This window comes from Cardiocondyla obscurior, linkage group LG07 (assembly GCF_019399895.1).
Source record: "Cardiocondyla obscurior isolate alpha-2009 linkage group LG07, Cobs3.1, whole genome shotgun sequence".
NCBI lineage: Eukaryota > Metazoa > Arthropoda > Insecta > Hymenoptera > Formicidae > Cardiocondyla > Cardiocondyla obscurior.
Window position 1 is genome coordinate 960,146 of NC_091870.1, and position 22,042 is coordinate 982,187.

General features: G+C 40.0%; 2 protein-coding genes across 5 annotated transcripts in view; both read left to right on the forward strand.

Moving 5' to 3' along the window:
• Positions 1 to 49: 49 nt before the first annotated feature.
• On the forward strand, positions 50 to 4,108 carry LOC139103979 (thioredoxin domain-containing protein 11). Of its 3 annotated transcripts, XM_070659180.1 has the most exons (10): positions 50 to 511; positions 605 to 815; positions 902 to 1,132; positions 1,192 to 1,398; positions 1,479 to 1,676; positions 1,808 to 2,247; positions 2,319 to 2,631; positions 2,716 to 2,964; positions 3,090 to 3,283; positions 3,360 to 4,108. In XM_070659180.1, exons 1-10 carry the CDS (start codon positions 288 to 290, stop codon positions 3,859 to 3,861), a joined length of 2,769 nt encoding a protein of 922 aa, XP_070515281.1. In that variant the 5' UTR covers positions 50 to 287; the 3' UTR covers positions 3,862 to 4,108. The 3 variants fall into 3 exon arrangements, with proteins under 3 accessions (XP_070515281.1, XP_070515283.1, XP_070515282.1); XM_070659182.1 differs by lacking the exon at positions 50 to 511 and having other exon boundaries at positions 689 to 815; positions 942 to 1,132; XM_070659181.1 differs by lacking the exon at positions 50 to 511 and having other exon boundaries at positions 706 to 815; positions 915 to 1,132.
• A 145-nt stretch (positions 4,109 to 4,253) lies between these two features.
• Positions 4,254 to 22,042, forward strand: part of Irsp53 (Insulin receptor substrate 53 kDa) — a 50,815-nt gene continuing 33,026 nt past the window's right edge. The window contains exons 1-3 of one of the 2 annotated variants that reach the window (XM_070659174.1): positions 4,254 to 4,384; positions 6,102 to 6,326; positions 11,939 to 12,119. In XM_070659174.1, coding sequence (XP_070515275.1) covers positions 12,075 to 12,119 — 45 coding nt within the window. In that variant the 5' untranslated portion in view covers positions 4,254 to 4,384; positions 6,102 to 6,326; positions 11,939 to 12,074. The remainder of the gene's footprint in view (positions 4,385 to 6,101; positions 6,327 to 11,938; positions 12,120 to 22,042) is intronic. The other variant, XM_070659175.1, reaches the window with a different exon arrangement.

Here is a 22,042-nt window from a genome sequence, read left to right on the forward strand (position 1 = left end):
CAATCAATAGCGCAATCGTTAACATTCTTTTCGATCGGATCCAATGAGCGAGCCGTATCTGCATTGTAGACTCGGTCATAGATTTACAATGGTCGTTCATCTTGCACGGCTCGCACCATCTTGCATTTCTTTTCGCAAGTTCCCTGTGAATTTTCAAATACGTCTCCGAATTCTCCCCCCGAGACGTTTTAATAAGTAATTAAGAAAATTAATTTTGCGCCGTTCGATCTGGGAGGAAAGGAAAAGCGCGGCAACAACGATGCGGTGAATGCTGATAACGGCAGGCGATGGCTGGACGAGAGTTCAGCGAGAAGCGCGAGACGATTTCGGTAAGAAATGCCGATAACCTATCACGCCAGATCACGTCGACATCCACGTCTGAATCGAGCAACGACGTGGCCAAAAGAGGACTTATGATGGACGAACGGTTGTCCGCTAAAATGTTCTCCTACGAAATTATCTGTTTGCTCATTGTCATTATTTTTACGGCTATGGCCGCTCTACAAAGTTCGTAAGTTTTCACCTTTCAATTATATCGATACACTTATATTTCCGAGAAATAATTACGTCTCATTCAGACCGATTCAAATTTTGAATTTTACAGGCCACCTAGACTTTCCAAGCCTCCCCTTGCTAAGCCTTTCTTCGATCAAAATTCTCCAATATTAGACTTTTACAAAGGCCATTTGGAAGCAATGATTGAGAGAATAATACAAGCGGATTTCAGCTTTGTCATGTATTATGCACCCTGGGATGCAGAAAGTCAAGCACTTCGACATGAATTCGAAAGTGTTGCACGATTTTATTACCCACAGGTATGTATATGTAAGCTATCTATCTAATTCTATACTGTTTTCTGTTTATTTGTAAATGCTTCTGTCAACAATGTGTGTATTCTTAGATATTCTTCGCAGCCATTAATTGTTGGCATCCTGATTCAGAGTGCAGAACACAGTATAATAAAATCCATGGTTATCCAGTACTGATGCTGTATCCATCCAGAGATTCTGGCATTTACTACAGAGGAATTCGTACAGCACCATATATGATTCGTTTTCTTGATGCACTTGTGAATCCTATTGTTAGAATAACACATAAAGAACAGTTAATGGAATTGTTAGTTGACTATGATGTAAGTATAAATTTTTTTTTTCTTTATTATTTTATAATTAATGCTATCACTACTTATAGGCTGTAGTAGTTGGATATTTCAATTTTACACGATTAGATACAACTCCTGGATATAGAGAATTTTATAAAGCTGCAATAAGGTCATTGGAAAGAGATCCTAATAGGGATGTGGTATTTGCTATAGTCACTAGTGAGTTGTGTAGCAAATTACATTATGGAATTTATAAGTTTCCATCAGCAAGTTTACTCATGTGGAATGAATCTTTAGTAAGTATGTGGCACACAATTTTTTTGTTTTATATTTTATGTAATACATTACGTAATATATCAGTATTAAAAATACTTAGAGCTATCCGGAAGATAGGGAATGGACTTTTGACAACATCTTGAATTGGATTAGTAATTCTGTTCATCAACCATCTCTTTGGTTACAACCTCCTGGAATTAAAGCACTTACACTCGCACCCTATCTCCGTGAAGGGCCGGTTTTATTTCTTTTCACTCCACGAAATCCACTTCATACAGAAAATTATATCTATAATTTGGTACGTCGCTAACTGTTGTCTGTTTTTATTAAAACGGACATTAAAACTTGATAATAAATATTTTTTTATCAAATATATTTTTTACAACACAATAATTACATAATTTATATCGAAATATTTTTGTTGTTTAGATTAGAGAAATCGGCTTGCAATATTATAACTGTGCAGATAGTATTTTGGTGAAGGATATAATCGCGCGTTTAGAAACAAAACGACGTACGGCAGTAATTCGACACTTTTCTAAAAATCAAGAATGTGTCGATTTACAAAGAAATGAAAGTTATATTGAGCAAGTCAAAGATTCAGCTGCTAGCATATCAATTCAGCAATGGATCAACAATAGTTGCTGTGCGAACGTCGCAATGAATAAATGTCTCTTGTGTAAAACGAATGTGATTAATCCATTAAAGAAAGAAATGTGTGTAATTATTTCTAAAAAATTTAACGATGTTTGCAAAGATACAGATATATTTACGAATCCCGTTACGATTAGACAGCATCAAAAAGATGTATATAATTGTAACAAAAATTATATTTCAATGAAACTAGAAGAAGAATTGAAATTAAAAAGGTACGATATAATTATACACAAATAAAATAATTTTAAAGCAATTTATTAAAAATAAAAATTATTGTTTTAAGGCTGCATGCAGGTATAGAATATAAATCGTCATTATTAAAGAACAAAAACGATTCACAATCTGCAAGCGTGGTGAGAAGAAATTTTTTTAAAGACGATTGCAAAAAGTGGACAGCTGGAAATGATTACCACCCGTCAGTATTTCCCCGAGAATCTTCAAGGCAATTTAACATCAGTTTAAAGGAATCAGTCTGCAAAACCAATAAGACGTTAGCGCTAATAGCTATTGACAGTTTACATTATTTCCAATTTGCAGAACACTTGGGAATTGATATCTCGAAAAATAAAACTACAGTCATTATTTTAGATGCTGCGGTAAATCACTTTTTTATTTTACTTAAATGTTTTTTTTTTTTTTTTAATAATATTTTAGCAATTTTTATATTTGTTGTGTTACAGTTAGAGAGTCAGTACGTCATGCATCACGAGTTCAGCGAGTATGTTCTTGTTGATTTCATAAACAATTATACGCAAAGTTTATTACAGCGAACATTGCGTTCAAACAATGCACAGCATTATAAAGAATGGAAGTTGCTTGATAAAGATAATAATAACACACAGCAAAACGGTGCAGATTTACGTCCAAAAATTCGCGTGCCGGAATTGACGACAAGAAATTTTTTGTCTACTATTTTGGATTCAACAAAGGTGAGTTACATGCAGTATATGATTATTAATATGCATTAAAAGATTGCATATCGAGAAACAGTTTTCGCCAACAATAATAACATTTTGTATTATAGAATAAATGAGATGTAACTAATTTTTTTTAGGACGTTGTTATAATGTATCATTCTCCTTATTGCGGATTTTGTAATGCTATATCGTATGTATACTTAACAGTAGCATATTACTTATCCAATATGAATCATCTGACTTTTGTGAGAATTGACGGAGACAACAATGATTTGCCTTGGGAATACAGCATGAATCGCTTTCCATCGATTTTATTCTTCCCTGCGAAAAGGTGTGTAAATTGCGCAACGTTTCTTAATTAAAATTATTTAAATATTAACTTTAATATTATTTTAAATTTTTTTTAGAAAAGAGGATAGTACTGTGTATCCATTTTCTGTTCCTATTACCATTCCAAATTTGCTGAATTTTGTGTTGGCAAATTTGGACGGTGATTCTCACGTCGAAGCTCTGACGAATATCTGTCAAGTGGGAACTGGCGAAGCGCCGGATAAGTGTATTGCTAGAACTCGAAGGTTGTGCTTGGATATTATCGAGGAACTCCTGCAGGATTATAGAAAACTAAGGCGGCATTTAAGTTTTCTAAATAAGAAAATCGTACGGAATAAACGTAAAATTATTCTGCTCAAGTTAGAGCACATCAAGGACATACATTTGATCTTAGGCTCTACCGTTGATCTTAGTAAGGATCCGAAGAAGACGCGGCTAATTAAAAGAAAGTTTTTCAAGTACTATAATGTCATTAAGTCACTAGAAACGGACGAGAAAATAAAGAAACAAAGTTCTGAATCTCAGAGTGCTGTACATGCGACGCCCACCAAACGAGATAATCTAAGAAGCGAATTGTGATATTGATGTCGCCTTACGAATTGGAATGCATCCACGAGATGATAGATGTTAGTATTTTCGGCTAATTCACTTGAACTATATGAGAAAAAATTTTTTAGCTAAACATTTTTTACAAGTATTGCAAGAGAAAATAGCAAATTGATGTAAAAAGAGAATCCAGAATGATAGCCATGTAATGGCCACAATTATCCTAACTTCGTGCGCTTATTGTATGATATAAAATATAAATAGATATTTGGATATCAAACTTTTCTAGGCAATTTATTTTCAGATGCGTAGACGTTACAAATATATATTTATATATGTATTTAATGCACCTTTAAATTATAATTTAATTTGTTACATTTATTCTAAATGTGATAATTATCTGTGTACTTATATTTTGTTTAGCGAAAGATTATAAGCAGAACGGATGAGGACCGTCCCCTCAATGCCAGCGACGATTAACGCGGTGTTAGCGGAATATTTGCCACGCTGATAGTTATTAACCTTCTCCTAATTTCTTCATCCATCCCGACGACTCGTAAGTGAACTCAATATTCCTTTAGATTAAATTTTTAAAGAATTTTTACCAGTTGCGTACACGAAACTTTATTTACAATTAATATTTAATCGACGGTCAGCTTAATCGCAACTGGTTTATTAAACGGTGACCAAATATTCGGAAGAATAATTGAATATTGTACGGCTAGCTTGCTTACGAGATTATTTGGCAGGCGGGTTCGATCAGCCGCGGCTTGTAAAATTAATTAGCATCGTTAATCGAGTCGAGAACGGGAAATTAGACGCGGGAATTCTTGATCTGCGTGTTTTCAAGTTCATTATCGGAAACGTGGCCGGCGAGAAAACGAGAGAGCGAGCGAGCGAGCGGTAGGAATCTCTTTCGTAGAGTATATCGACCTTCATTCCGGCCTTTACCACATTCCATAGTAAGTCCTCCTTTCGTCAATGACCCCATAAACGCGTACCATCTTCGAGATATGTTCTCGCCGAGAAACACTCGAATCATCAACGGCAGGTACATCGGCAATAATGCTACCTTTTCAATATCGAGTATCTTATCGTACTCTGGGAATAGGATAAATTATATTTGATATCTTCAAATAAAAGATACTCTAAATTAAATATCGAAATTACTACAATCGATAAATAGGATGGTTATTTTTACAAATTTAAAATTAAGATTTGACTAAGGGCGCTTCCAAATTTTTACTTGAATATTTACGAGTTAAATTAGTTAAATGATTTCTTTTTTATTTAATAATTATTATTTATATTTAATAATAATTGTTGAAGGTATTGCTACACGTGCAATAAACCGCGAGGCATTAAATTAACTTTAATGCCATGTATATATATATGTATAGTAACATGGTACTTTTTAATTGAATTCCTTTTCCCTTCTCCTCTTTTCTCTTCCCATAACCGGGAAGACCGCAGAGGAAAAGTTCAATTAAATGGTGCTGCATTTTCGATTAAAACTTTGCGGAGTAATTTGTTATTAATGCCGACTATAAATTGTATGATAAACTCTCGAAAATAAGTCACAAGGGAGTTGAGGTTTATGTTCTTAAATGATAGGCATTTGATATTCAAAACGTCCACATATACTCACATACGTAACAATTTTTATTCATTTTATTATATATCGAGATTATTTTTGGCATAAATTTAAATAAAACCTTAAGAAAGATTACTCATCAAAGTTAAATTATATCGTTACTGTGATACATTAATTTAAAGAAATTAAAAAAAAAAAAATGTAAAATGAGAAGCAGATATGGCATTTGCCGCAGCGACGAGCGTTTAGCGTATGAACACTGTCGCGAAGTGCGTTGATCCTCACACAAAATCCACAGTCGATGTATCGTGAATTGCGTCGATCCTCTCACGAAACCCGTAATTAATATACCGTGAAACGCCAGCCGCTGAAAATCACCGAAATTTGAAGAAGAAAATCGTCTCATTACTACCTTCCCCTCGTCTTCTCGATCACCCTCCTCCCTCCCTCCTAGGCCGGGCCTATGGGGGAGACGGGGGAAAGAGCGTGGGTGTTGGTAGGACTGTTCTCTCTCGCAGTTCTCGGTGGTTTTCGGCGGTCGACGCTTCGCGATATATTAGCACAAGTTTCGCGTGAGATTCGATGCACATCACCATAGAATCGTACGCTGACCGCTTTCGTTCGCGGGAAATGCTATATCTGCCTCTGTGGACGGTACTCCACTCGTCGGGTTGTGTAGTGTAGCGGCAGTAAAGAGGGCGCTCGAAGGTCGGCGGCCAGCGGCCGGCGGCAGTGCGACGTAGCAGTCAGTCCTCTTGTGCGCGTCGCGTCTATCGGATCGTTCTTGTGCCGCTCGCTCGTCCGCGAGCTGTTCTAACACCGACTCGTTTCTTCCCCGCCTGCGACTACTGCCCTTCAACTCGTCATCTCTCGATCCGCCGACTCCAACTGCATAAGATATCAGGTGAGCCTTGCACCTTATTTGTTTAAAACGAGGAATGTACCAGACCGAACAGAACGTTGCACCGCGACGAGGTAGTTTTTCAAATATGTCGGTTGCAAATACGACATGTCGGTAACAAAGTGCTTTTTTTTCTCTCTCTTTTGGATTTTTCTTTAGCAGGTTTTATGATACGGTAAACGTTACGGCGTAAAGTAATTGTACGATAAATTGGGTGGAACTCTCGCGCGGAGAACGGGAGGTTAAATTGTTTAAATTTTTCACAATCAACGAGAAATTCTGTTGTTAATTCGTTCATTCCTCGTTTTGTACGTATTCGACAAACGTTGCGGTATTCTTCTGAATTACACCACGTACGGTTTATATTAGAAATCCATATTAAATTCACGCTGTAATGTTATATTTTACACTCCGGCTGTTGACGAGTGTAAAACTTTAATATTATTTTCACGCGGAAGTCACTCTCCAACCCTTTTTTTTTTTTTTTTTTTTGTAAATGCACGGAAGACGTGCTGAATTAGAAATTCTGTAAAACCCGCAGAAATTGTTAAACGTCAAGTGTACGCACGAAATATGTCGAAGGAAGGAACCCGTCGATCCCTGTATATTTGCAAAGTCATGCGCGAAACTAACGAGAAGGGAAAGACGGAGATACATTTTTCCGCCAGATATATCGGGAATTGAAAGTTGCGTTAAATGTAAATCGCACGGAAATGTACCTCTGAGATGAGCTCTAGCGAATCGTGAAGTCTGTTTGTTATTTTCCTAAAGGAAAAGGAAGTAGGAAATTAGTGTAAGAAAGAGAGACCGTTGCGTTTGTCGTATACGTCACGAAAGAAAATTGCGCTTGTTCGGTCGAAGAAAAAAATGGCGTATTAATACGCAAGGTACCTAAATCGAGAGTTAAAGATCAAGGGGTTAAGAAAAGATCGGAAGTACGCTATTAAGTTACATCGAGGATTCCTCTCGATGACGCGCGATGCGTTTTCTCCTTCGCCCTGACATCGTCGTCACCTCGAAGATGAATATTTCATCTTTGACGACGATCGTTCCGTCGAAATAACAGGGGGGGAAAAAAAAAGAAGATGGCGAGTGAAAGAAGGACGTATTAAATTATGAATATTTCATCGACGGAAATCATTCGCGAGCGATTCCGCGTCGCCGATAGAACTCTTCCCTCGGATTTTCCGCCTCGTTCTTTTCGATTTTTTTTTCGTCTCTTTTATTTCATCGCGTCTCTTAAAGTCGAACGCGGAAAATGGCTAGCCGATTTTGCCATTATCGAAACAGAAGAGAGAGAGAGAAACAGAGAGAGAGAGAGAGAGAAAGAAAAAAAAAATATAAGCGTGAGGCTGAGTATTGAACCGTACCGAATGTCAGCTGTAAATCGGAATTTATGTCCTGACAGATAATTCGCGAATCGAGACCGGGTTCTATTGCAGCTCGTAATTCCTCGTTAACTTTTTACTGCGCGTGATTTTTGTCATGCAAATATCTTTTTCCCGGTTCGTTTACTGAGCTATCTTAGTTTACATCGGTGTATAAAGATGCGATTTTTATTTCGCTCTTTTTTTTATCCTCTCACTCTTTTAAACGAGACAGCTTTGAGCCACATTAGTAATAAATTTACAAATCATATTGATATGCGAAGGTAAAAGCTACATGCGATTACGTATCTTTTTAAAATAGGCTATCTTATCCTACTTTATCGAAAACGAAACGGTAAGGCGCACAGCGAAAGGGGGTTAAAGAATAATTTCCTTCCTTTCATTATTGCAATGAATATGGGCGCGCCCATATTCGTTTTTGCAGTCCGACTTTTTTTTGTGTTTGAGGGTTAATTAACGTCCCTCGGGATTTCTTTGACGGTGCAGGATAAGGGAACGTCATCGATGGATAAATAAAGCAAAGGGTGGGGCTCTTTGAGGCGATAATTAAAACTACGATGTGAGAGAGGAACGTAGTGAGAACGTGAAAAGCACAAGAGGAATGGGGAAAGCTTTTGAAAGTCAAAGATGTGTTAGTTCGCGAAGAAAAGAAAGAGATTAAAAAAAAAAAAAAGTAATAATAATAAATGGCCTCTTCGGAGGTGCGTGTGCGCCTTTTTTCACGTCAACTTGCAGCTCGTGGAATCCCGTTTATAGAACTAGTTCTATCAGCTTCCCTTCCCGTTTCGCTGGCCTTGAAAGAGAAAAAAGAAAAGAAAAAAAAAAGAAGAAAAAAATACTGCGCCACTAATAAACTCGCTCCCGATATTGCACGCGCATATTATCATCGCTAACGATGCTAACACCGTCGTCGTAGAAAGATGTGTATCGGAAAATAGACGGGTGTTACGTACGTGGTGATTCTTCCAAGAGTTGCAAATTTTTTTATGTCGAATACTTTGATAATAAAAAAAAAAGAATTGATTTATAACGCGTGTAAAATTTGAAATGCAAAAAGATCTCAAAACATGATTTTAATCTTTTTTTTTTCTTTTTTTTATTCGTATTTGCCAACGAAAAATTTCTGAAAACATAATTTCCCAACGTGATAGCTGCAAGTTTTCGCGAAATTTTCAAAACGTGCCCGTCGAGAATTATTTGAATTTGTTCACGGGATTATATTAAAATGGTGATTATAAAAGGAATGTCGTTCAGACCAATCTCTGTTGTAACGGTTTCGGTTCCTGCAGATAGGAACTCGGTTACACCTGCGGCATACAAACACATACACACACACACGTTTATACATGTAACGTAAGCGTAGGCGCAAGGTGTATTCTTGCATTCTAAGGCGTTACCTTAACATCAACGTGTACATAAATTTGTCCACTCTCTTGCATTCCTGTAATTTTTTCCTTTTAACACTGTGGATCAATAGTTTCAAACGCGTTGATCCATAAAATGCAACGCGAAATCCAATTTAACACATCTATTTATTTTTAAGTCTTCAAATTATTCCTCAAAAGTATGCCGCTTTGACGCCGAAATCGCGCATCGTTTACGTAAATATATCGCGTCGGCGAGACAGCTCGGAGAAAACGGAATGAAATTTTCAAGTAGAAAAGGGGAGGGGGGAAAGGGGGGGAAATGAAAGAGGCATGAGAAGGCGCGGGTTGTCGACCGCTTTAATAAACATATTCACGCTGGTGATGTAACAATACGGATCTCGTAACGAAGAAAGTAACGCGGCGCAAGTTCGATGCACCGATGCATGTGATTGATAGCGTGTTATTCGAGTCGGCGGTACTGAACGAGATTTTGATAAACAATATTTATCGCTGAAAATATTCATATTTAACAGACGTATATTTATCCATCAACTTGTTTGACTTTCTCTACCGGCGAGTTTATAATTAATAGAATTAATTATTAAATTAATGTAATTTATTATAATTAATACACACGCGTCACATGCACGTACCCTATATAGACTACGGGGGTCCGTAATATTACCATATTATTTTACACATTGATAATTAATTTCGTTATTACTAATAAATGTTATCCAAATGAACATAATCCAAAAGGTGGTGATGATTACGCGCGCGCGTCGTATGCTTTTTACCGTTGCGTTGCACCTATGCAGCGATCTATTTCTTCTTCGTTTTATCACATCGCGGGCGACTCATTTTTAATATCCATCGGCAAGAACTATGCATTGATATTTGATATTAGCAATTGAGCACGAGCGTAGGATATCGATATTTTAAAGCATCCCCGGTCACGTCCGCCTATTAAATTCGCGAAAGTTTGTAGAGCGCGTCGGTGATTAGAGAGATTAAAGGGAAACATTTTATCGTAAACGATTCGAGAGAATTTAATTCGCTTGAAAGCTTTCGGGGTGAACGAGCGTTTGCGAAGTTGCATCGGCGAAATTCGCGCACGGGCGAATTCGCGAGCGAGAGAGAAAGAGGGACGCGCGTTTTCGATAGGCCGCGTTGAATTTTGCGGCGCTTTCATCGTTTAATCGAATCTTCCGCTCTGTATTGAGATCGCGATCGAACCGCTCGCGCATACGCGCCTCCTCGATCAACACGATTTAACAAATCGAACGAGTGTCTCGCTGTTATTCGCAACATTTTGTACATCGGATCATCGATATCGTTTCATTACACATTTCGAATGGATTGATATTTCCGATAACAAAACATTCCGCCGTGTTCCCAAAACTTTTATTTGTCTTCTAGTTTTTTTTTTAATTTATCTGCTGAAGTTTTATATATATAAAAAAAAATTAGATAATTTTAAATACATGGACGTAGAAAATAGATTATTTTTTTCTCACTCGCGTTCGCTACTGATACTAATATGCCATAAAATATAAAAAAATTATTGAAGTAACAAGCTGACAAATTACTCGGACCATCGGGATTATTGATAAAGTTTAAACAGCTTGATGAACTTTGTGAATTCGGAGTCGAGCGGATTAATTTATGAAACGTCAGTTTATTAATTAAGCACGCTCGGCCAGTGAGTCGAACAGCCGCTTTATTATTAATCGGTCTATTATGTTACATTCGCCCGCGGAGTCGCGGCGATTGATATTTCGTTTGCAATCGCCGGTTCACTCTTTCGTATTTCGCGTATGACACTATCACAATTACCCCTCGCTCCCGTCACGATGTCAATGTCGCGTGCAATTACAATTATTTCCAACGTTTACATTTGCTGTCTGCGAATTTATTCAGAATATTATCAATTACGCGCGAGCCGTACGTGCGCGCGAATTTTTCTTAACTTATCACGGGGTTCGTATCGAGTATTTTTTTGGTCAATCTTTCAGCCAACTTATTGAGTGAAGAATCGTCCACTTCCGCCAGCGACACGCACGCATACTAAGTAGTTATGTAATGCGGATGATCCGTATGTTAAAAAATTTTTTTTTGTTTTCTAAATAGTTATTAGAAATTTATGGGATTTGTAATATTTGTGTTGCGGAATTGTAATAATTATGTTTGCACGAAGTTGTCGAAGAATCAGATCCGCTTCTCGATCGCCGATCTGTGAACAATTTAAACGCGCGACCCGTAAGATCCGCGTCGAGAGATAAAAGCATTCAAGTTATGCGGCTCTCCCGTAGCCGCTCGCGCATACCGAGTGTCCTTGCGGAATGAAAGTACTTAGAAAACGTGACCTCTCTCGTTTCACGTATGAGTAATGCCTAGCCTGTGTTTAGCCGAGGCAGCGATTCGAGATTTTAACCGATTGGTCACAATCGAGCGAGGAATGCGCTTCTCTCTCTCTCTGTATTATTATCATAAAACGTAGTAATAGATAAATTGCTATATGATTGCTAATAGGTAAATGCTCGAAGAAAAATCCGCCGATAAAGTCAAAGACCTGCGAGAATTCACAGATTTGCGTATTTTTAAATTTAATGTCTGTCCGACGTATGTGTGTGTATGTAAAACGACGTGTGGCAAGAGACGCGTTGTTACCGTCACTGCAGGTATGGAATTCCATACCTTGGAATTCGTAGATAAAATATTTCTTTCGATAAAGAAACTTAAAGAATTAATTTTTTTTTTATGTCTCTCAAAGATTTATATGCGTTTGAAAACGTGCCGTTCTATTAAATATCGGTAAAATTCCTGTCTGTAATAATTACGTTCGATTTTTCTTTTCCAGATCGTAAGAAGGCGATCGAAAATCGAAGGTGTGCTTCGCGATCCAGCACGGGAAAGCGGGACACGTGAGATCCGGTCGCGGGGAGAACGGGAAAATATGAGCATCTCGTGAAGCTGCCAAAAGCGGAGTTTTCATCATGGAGACCGAGGAACTTACCAGACTCGTCGACGAGATCTACAAGGTGAGTGACGAATCTTTTTATTCGACCGAGCAGATGGATAAAGCGCGTTAACGTATAGTTCTCGCGCGGTTATTCCTCAACTAATAAGCGAAGTGTCAAGTTCAAGTTAAGTTAGAAAGCGTTAGAAATAACGTCTTGGTAATCTATGAGTCTCGAGTACGAAAGTACATTTATATTAGTTGCGTCGAAGCGTAATAACGTTCGTGAATGAGAAAGTCAGAGAGCATTTTTCTTGGAGATTACGTTTGCAATCGCAGGCTTGGGGGTGTCCAGCCGAATTATCGCGACGGAGGTAGGGTGCTTTACGATCGAAATAACGAGGTAACCGCTGGTTAACCCCATTATCGCGCAGCCAGGAGTTTATGGGGTCCCGTCGCTGACAAGCGAGTCCCATGGCGCGAGTATATCACGCGACCACGCAGTTATGTTTCAGCGGGGTTATTCGAGCCAGGTGTATTGGGAGAAGGACAGAATTCTCGCCCCTACGTGGATATTAATTGGCTTCCGATGCATTCCCCCCCTCGCGCGTGCCATCGATTTTTCTCTATCGAGATTTTTTAAATAGATGGGAAAATTTTTTGTCGGAAGCTTCAATTTTTTACCGAGCTTTGTCGGACAAATTAATTCGTGAAATTTATTTTCCAAAAAAGTCACGACAATATTTCGGATTAATATTTTTATTATTGAGAATACTCTGACTTGAGAAGCACCGAACGAAATTCTTTTATTTTATTTTTTGCGAGTTATTGAAAAATGGAGGAGATATTTATGTTAAAAGGCTTTTTTACGTAATTTTTGTATTTTTTTTTTGTATGAAAATTATTTTAAGGGAATTTACGATGCTTTAAAAGATCGCTATTTATTAAAGAATGCTCGTGGTTTACTTTGAAACATGCATTATACATTAACGTAATCGGAGAATGGGTGCGCGATTTAAATATTTCTTGCGTTAATCAAGGCAGATAACGACGAGGTTCATCGACCATAACAACATTTTTACAAAATGTCTTTTTCCGGGTTTGATTTATTTTAGCATTATTACAACTTTGTTGATTAATATCAATTATTTATAAACACTATTTATGTAGACGTAAATTTATCTCGATGCAAGGAAAAGTCATGTACTACATGTACAAGCAAAATTGAGATCTCTTTTTGACTGAGAATCATTATTTTCATCAAGATTTATTTTTCAATCGATGAAATATTAGTTTGGTCAGCTCTGCTTCTCCAAGTCTAGAGTTATTATTTAAAACACCGTGGAACGTATTTAATATCGTCATGCATCGATTTTTTTCGACTCGTTGCTCGCTCAATTTATTGAAAAACTCGTCCAGGGGACGAAGAGGGTGGCGCGTCATTGGCGTAAAATATTCCAATGGAAATCAAACAAGGGATAGACTGCATAAACGAACCGAACTCGCGATGCGTCTGCTGGCGCGGGCTGGGGAATATCCGGAGTTATTACATGTCCGAATTGCAAGGTAAATATTTCGCCGGTCGCGGTACCCTCGCACGTTGTTTTGCATCGAATGCCAGATAAAACCTCCGCGTTGACGAAATCAGGATGTAAATATTGCAATAAAAACCGTGACGTTCCAAAATCGCGACGTTGACGTGATACGCCGAGATGAATTTCAGACAATGTCTCGTCGTTATCTGTGGGATGCAAACGTCCCATTATTATTATGCGAACACCCCGTAACGTCTCCAAATGGTAGTCATCTCTTAATTATAATAACTATAAGTCCAATATAATCACTTCGAGTCCTGATAAACGCTAATAATGTAAATTCGTCAAGACTCGATCAAGTCTACGTTATTTTTCTATCTGAAACAAAAGCATCGGAAATAGAAGAAAAATTGCAACGATAATATTCTCCGTTAAACTCCCTCCCTCCCCTTCGGTGAAGGATTAAAAATGTTGAAAAGGGGTCAAGTTTTAATTAAATTTTGACGACGTGAGCGCTATAAATGCATGGAAATTGTTTGTCTGAAACTTTGGAGCCTAGCTCCTCTCATCCCCTTCACTGCGGCTTCGATTCAAGGATATTCCCTGGCAGAGACATATACTAGTATTTTATGACGGATCAAGCCGAACAGAGATGAGAGCGCGATGAGAGAAAAAGATGAGAGAAGTTTATTACGCGAGGCAGGGGGGAAGAGCGAAAGAAGCGGAGGAAAAGAAAAGAAAAGAGAAGGGAAATCCTGAGAGGAGGAATGTAGATTCCATCCACCGCGCCCAGGTCGAGATGGTCACTCATAAATATTCATACGGGATTCCTGAAGCCAGGAAAACATCCATTCCTGCAGAAGCGCACGTGTGCCCGTTTGCCCCTCGCGCGCGTTCGGTAATTTTGCGGCCGGCCGATGGAAAAAAAAAAAAAAACAGCCGCGTAACGGCCGAGAAAAATGCTCAAGTTATGACTTTTCTATCCCGGGATCCTTCGTAAGGGCCGTGTTTCGTAAAAACGTCTACTTTCCAGCGCGAATTTTTTTTCCCCCACGCGTTTATGCCTCGTTCTTTTTTCTTTCCGCGAAAATATAATTTTACTAAAACATAAATCTCGTTTACGGCCAAATAAATATCAAATTCTATTCGATTTAAGCGTTTCCTTACGCGATTGCTTTCTTTTTCTTTTTTTTTTACCGCCAGCACGGATGCAAAAGGATCGGATCACAATGTAATACCTTCGCTGGTGAAAACGCGCGGCCTCGCAAGACCACGGAGGTGGTGAAAGCGAAAATGCCATTTGTATTGTAAATTTTACAACGCGATCGCTCGGGGACGGTCTCTTTTTCTCGGCTAAAAACATCCTGTTTACGGATGGGAGTTCGTCTAGGAAGAGATTTCTTCGCCGTTTTATCGATTAAACTATCGAGGAAATATGGTGGAATCAATAAGACGCCCGAAATCAATATTTTAGACGCAACGTAGCATAGTAGCGGTGGCGTAAGTGCACAAGGGTGTGTGATAGTAGTTTTTTTGTCGAACTAGCATTTTGACCGGACTCTTCCCATCTTCGGGAAAACACCGAGAATCACTCACCCACTTTTGCAGAATAAATATTATAATATATATTAAAATTTAGTATGATCGCTAATAACATTTAAATGCAATCGAATCATTCTTATCGGTGAGTTTTAAATAATATTATCCGGCTATAAATATTGGAGTCGTTTAAATATATATTTTATATTAACGTTCTGGACGAGCTCGGGCTCGAGCCTGAGCTAATAATAATAATTATTATTACTGTGATTATAAATGAATAATTTACAATAAATTAATTAATTGATTTTTCTAAAATACGTCGGGGAAACTCCTGACACGTACACGCATATTTTTTTTTACACGTACAATTATCCAGAAATATTTTTACTCGAGAGTGATAAATCATAGAATCGGTCGATCGTACAAAATGCCCAAGTATTATAACTATAACTGTAACAACTGCCGGTGAAAGGAGGAACGGGCGGGATAATCGAGATAATAAAATCCCCGGTATCTCGCGCGGTGGAAAAAGCGTAATGGTCGGGCATGAGAATAACTGTTGATGGATGATGACAAAGGTTAATCGAGCAAATCAAAACGACAGAGTGAATTTCAAATTGCTTATCCGGCTCGTAGTTACGATTTTAAAGTCGTGTTTAATTTGGCACCGATCCATTTAGAATCCATTTCCCAAAGCGGCTGGAAACCGTCTACGTATCTCGCAAGATCGAATGGTCAAACGCAAATAAATAAATTTGCTGCGAGAATAGGATGCGTTATCGCGTGCGCTCGCTGGCGTCCGCATTGGCTTTTCCGTTGCCGACGTGTAATATTTTATTTCCTCGCTGCACCACCGCGATAATGACACGTAGAAAGTTAATAATTAAAGACGTCCGCAGTTGCTTTCACGTGGTGGCTACACAGTAAGTAGGATCTCCTTCCTCGTTCTCTTTGTCGCGGCCGAGACCGCGGTTTGTAGTAATCGCGCATAAAGTTGTTACGGGATCGTTCACCCCGCAACTAATCGGACATAACCGACTTCAGTCCCGATTGCCAACACTAGGTTTTCAATCTGGCGATATTGCTTCTCGGTCGCCGGTGTTCCTCTCGTTTCGCGCCGGCCAAGCATCCCCGATACGATAAATATTTCGAACGATCTTTCAATCGGTATTTACATGCTTCGGTTCTCGCGTTCATGGATTCTCGGATCTGTCAGGCACTTCCATTGTAGTGATTTTTTAGTACATTTTCTCAGTTAACATGTCATGTTACACCGCAGAAAGAAAGTACGGTCCTGGATTAGGCCCCGTTTAATCGCGACTCGCCACGAGAAGTGGCCGATCTCCTCTCAAGTGGCCGAGCGAAAGCGACTTTCTCGTCGTTCGACGCGATCTTTAGCATTCCGGTCTTTACAATTTCGTATCGTTTCTCGCCAAGTCGATCGTTTCCCTCGCGCTTTGCGAAACAATCCCTCCGTGCCTCGGATTTTAATGGTCATTTTTTTTAACAACGCCTTAACGCGGTGATACCTTAAAAATTAATATAGCAGGAATAGTTAAGAAAAACAGAAAAAAAAAAAAAATTAATTTCGTGTCGATGTAATAAATAAATGTAAAAAGTGTTTTGTTCTCGATTAGCGTACAGGGTTTTTTTTTTTTGTTTTCGGGGTAAGAATGAGTTACGTGAAATAATATCAGACTCACGCTTCAGAAACTCGAATATCTTGTTTGATCGTAATGTCTTTTTGCCGCGATAAGAAGAAGAGCGGATTGCGTTGCACTTATTCAGGCGAGAAAGCACGTGGTGTCTTCCAGGTAGTTTCCGCGAAGCCGCTGGAAACCAGTTGGTCGACTGACCCACCTGGGACCACCTACGACCTTCTGCAATGCAATAGCGTGTACCGCGGCGTTGTGCCTCGTGCCGCAATTGCACAACCAGTTTCGGTGCAAGGCGATATGAGCAGCATGAGCGGGATATTACTGCGCTCCTTTCTATTCGCGGCTGTAGAACTGGCGAGAACCCGGCGAGATCTATCATAACGTCGGGTATTACGAATTCTCAGATGCTTTCTCGATGTATTTTTGTGATCGCTTCACTCTCATATACGCGTAAGTAAATTATCCGAGTTTGATCGTCGCGCGATTCTTCAAAGTCTTCTAATTCGATTTAAATATTTCTTATTGAATGCAAAGAATTTTTTTTTAATTAAGAAAAAAAATTTTTTTTTTAATTTCTCGTTGAATCTTTCTCAAAATTAGTGCTCAGTAATGATCTCCGACACTCGCAAATCGTGACTATTATATATAGGTTTCACGAATTTCCCGTTTTAAGCAGCTTGTACCTCGGATTTAGGAATGTTTATAGCCGCGGATGCACCAACTTGAACATTCGAAACTTGGCGGATTTGCAAACTTTTTGATACCTTTAAAGCTCGCGCGATCACGGCGGTAGTCGTTTTTAGGTCGTTAAATTCATAGGTACTGTAATCTCGTAGACTTGTTGGGGATGCTCGAGGGCGTTGGGTGATGCAACTTTCATCCTGCTTCATCGGGAAACCGAGCACGTTGTTACTGATGCGCGCATTTAACTCCGCGCTCGCTATTTATTTATTAAAAATTTCATTTCGATCGCGTACGTGCTTGCGCATCCCTTGCAGGAGATAAATAAATGAGCGCCGGGAGTTTCCGAAACTGAGAGAAAGGGGTGAGAGGACGGCGGAGAATAAGATCTCTCCGGGAAACTCAATTTCCCGATCTTCGAGCGAGTCTTTTTTCGAGCTAGCTCCTTTACCGTGCTTCTCGCGTAAATCTTACCAGACTTCTTTTTTGAGGACTCTCCGTTTCTTTTTCTCTATTTCTCCCGCTCATTGTCAGAAACGAGTAGAAGGCAACTTCAGCGGGCGAACTTTCCGCTCGATCCGCACCAAGTGACCCGACCAGACTGTTTTTCCGGAGCATTCGCCAATGAATTTTCGTCGCCGTCGGCCTTTGTTCGAGTAAATGCGCCTAAAAATTCAAACTTCCCGAAAATACCGAGTGAACTTTAAAGAACGTCTAGTCTCGAACATCGTTCGCAGCGTCCGGGGCTTGATTTTCGCGTCGAGTTACGTTCTCTTACCTTTCAATCTCTTCTTTTTCTCCTTGCAAATATACATATAATTTGCGCTCCCTTGCAGAGTTGAAAAAGATTCATCTCGCGTTGCATCGCATCGGCGAGCAATTCTTTTAAATTATCCTTGATTACGGGAGCTAACGCGATTACTCGCGGAAAAGCCAATTAATGATAATTACGCGTTATCGCGCTCGCCCGGATTATTCGTGCACGCCGCGCGTTCAGTTAACTTTACGTATTGACGCTCGCCGGAATCCTCGGGCTTAATTAGAGCCAAAACTCATTAAAGCCCCGCGACTGCCTCTAATTTGTCAGGACCCGTCGGGGAGATGGAGATGCGCGGAGTGGCAAGAAGAGCTTTACATTCGTCCCGCAACGAAACGATTAAATGGTGTCGCCTGTAACATATGTGCCATTACACAGCCGCCGCTTGCAATCGACATTCTTAATTGGTACTTAAGGGACCCGTCGATACATAAGAATTGTTTCTCTTTTACTCGCTGGCTCTTTGACCTCATTTTTAAGAAAATTTTATTTCGGTCCGCTCATTTCTTTCCAATTAAGGATTTAATTTTACCGAAATTTAGCCTCTGCGCGGAAATCATAGGAAGGAAATGTCTTTATTATCGAGAGAGAGGGAAAAAAAATTAATAAGTCGCGATGACGTTGATTCAAAAGGAACGCATTGACCTTTGTTGCACCTCGGTGGTACGCGCATACAGAATTGCGTTTGCATAAGATTGCGAAACAGGCCGCCGCTTACGTGGACTCGCGTGCGCCAAAAAATTCAACCAGTTTGACACGCCGGTTTTCTTTGGCTTTAGTTAACGGTATATCGACTGCTATCGCTTCCACCTCCCTACAGCCCCCACAGCTCGTTCAGATGAACGTACGCGGCGTTCCTTCTCTCATTTTTTCGTCTTTTAACTTGCAATTAGAAATTGCTCGACATACAGTTTCTCTTCCTATATTAATTATTTAATGAATTGATTATACTGATCTAGGTCCCGTAACCCGATTCTCGCTCTCTCTCACTCTTTCTTTTTCTCGCGCACACGATTATACAAATCATAGATAATGCTTAACCCACCGAGACGCTGGGCTGCGTCACTAGTCTTTAAACATTAATTATCTCACGTACGAGAATTGTAAAACAAAAAAAAAAAGGGACATTCTATGTTAAAGCAGGACGTATTTCCGCTCTATTTGGCGCTTGGTTGAGTTCTTTTTAGCGAGTAGATAATTGTTTTTCACCATTTTCTAGAAAGTCGAAGTCAGGTAATTTCTTACGTGACTTTCATATAAAATGTGGCAAGTCTATTATTTGAAGTTTTTTTTTTTTCTTTTTTTTTAAATAAAATGTGCAATGAACGCGTCGTCACGGAAGTCACTGGCTGCGGCCGTACGTGGTAGCACTAGGAAAGTTCACTATTATGTTGCAAACAAATCGTTGTGGTCGAGAAGCGCTGCGGCCATTTTCACTCTCTTGGTCAGAAGCGGTCCGCAGCGCGTTTATTTTGTACGTTTATTGCGGCAACGTCATTCTCTCTCCCTCTATCTTTCTCTTTCCCTCCGTTTAACGGTAACTGAGATGAATTACCGCAGGATTTGCTCCTTCGAGAGGATCTTCGTGTAAGGGCACCCACCGGTAAATCCATGTTCAAGGAAACCATCAGATCGTCTGGTGAACCCGTGTCTGTTTTTTTTTTCCCTATTCTCTCTCTCACTCGTAAATTAACGCAGTAACAAAAATTAATGATTATCAAGTAACGCTTGAGCCGTTGATCCACTGCGTTGATTTTAGCGTGCGTCATCTGAAATAAAAATGTTGCAAAGTTCTCAGAAAGTGCCTCTGATTCGCGACGTCTCTCGAGGCAAAAAAAAAAAGAAAAAAAATTAGAAGGGCTCGATTTTGAAGTGCCACGATCAGGGCTTGTTCCCCGTACAGGAAAATGGATTTATGCCGAGTAAGTAGGAGTGGCGATCCGGGCAAAGTCGGAGAATCGCGCGCGGCGCGGATGTTAGCGTGCGGTCACACATACGCGAAATTCATGCAACGTTATCCCGTTAGTCGACATTCATCGGCTTGGACTTGATCTCCGGCTTCCTTGCGCTCTCTCTCCCGCTTTCGTCGGAGCGGCCGTTCGCCAATAACAGAGGTAAGAGGGACCGAGGGGGTCCATTTCGCTCGCTGTGCCCAGTTATGCGGACTGTAACGGAATCGATCGACTAAATTTACCGCGGCCTTATCGATCACGGCGCGGACCTCTCGGCTCTCGTCGGCCGGCAGCGACAATTTTTTTTTTTACTTTCCCGTAAATCTCGAAAAAGCAGATCGAGCCGCCGCGATTTATGACGCGCACTTGGAGTCATAAGCTGCGATAGAGACCGAGAATTTTCGCGATAAAGTAATAAATACCGATTGCCATAAATATTGCAGGCGAAATAAATGAACAGCCCTGGCCATACGGGACACGAACGACGAATGAGAGACGTAAATAATGTAAATGGCACGAGCAACGTGCGGTGCTAATAACATGGATAAAATAATACTTTTAACGCAAGTAAAAAATAAAAAAAAAAAATAAAATAAAAAGCGTAGAAATAAATTGAAGATCTTAACGAGCAGCCGAAAACAAATGCGATCGAAGCGGAATTTGGAAAAGAGTACGGGAAAGAGTAGGATTACGCCGCTTATCCGCGTTACGTAACGCATCGTTGATTCGCAGTAGGTATAGGTATCTTAATGGACCTTAGCAATCTCTGCGAGTACATATGTAGGTACACGCTGGATGCGCGCATGCAGCGAGATATTTCTCATCTCGCGGCACGCGGGAAAGACCGCTCGATTCCCTATCGTTCATTCACCCCGTCTATACATTCTTTCGCAGCGATGGCGATTTTGCCCCGCGGCATTTGTTCCGGCTTCCGTCGGGATTGCGTCGAGTAAGAATGCGGCTGGCTTATTATCGACACGGCGACCTTTAACTTTCCATTTGCGGTACTTATTATTTCTTGCGATCTCCTTAGACAATTTTACCTCTTTTTCGTCCCGGCAACGAGCGCATTAAGTGAAGCTCAAATCTCGAAATAACAATTTACATCATTTTATCACTCGCGTTATTGTCCGAGTGTTAAAAAAAAAAGAAAAAAAAAATTGCTTGCTCTCGATTGTAAACGTTGGAAGAAATACCGTTGCTTTCGCATAGCGACGCGTAAATGTTGCAGCTCGGAAAACGGAAGAGATAATTACCTTTCTGACGCAGCGGTCTCACCCTTTACGCCGCGATCGAAGCGAAAGCGTCGCGCCGGGGTGAATGCGAAGGTCGGGGGTGAGCCGAGTTTAATTTAGCCGTCATACTCTTACCAGGATCGATACATCGTAACCGCATCAACGAGTTACGCCTCGTGAGTACCACCTAAATTCCGACGGTGACGCGACTCTGCCTAAAGGAAAGGAAACCCCAAATCAGATCCCGCTTCCGGAACGGCGCCCCCGGGTTCGACGTGACGGCGCGGCGGAAACCGCCCCGGGGAATCGACGGACGATCCTTCGGGCGCTCTTGCTACCGCGTTTCGGGAAAACATTCATCTTAACTCCGCCTTGACTCAACCGAGATTTTCGGATCTACGTTATCGGAACGACACGTTGATATCACAAAATTTGAACGTGGCAAGAAATTGAATATCCTCCAATTCATTGAATTCCGCGCTCTGACAGAAGTTTCGCGAATCTAAACTGCAATGGCTCAAGTTTGATAGCCAATTTACGTTATCGGTCTACTGCTAAACAATTTCTGCATTCGTAACAAAGTCT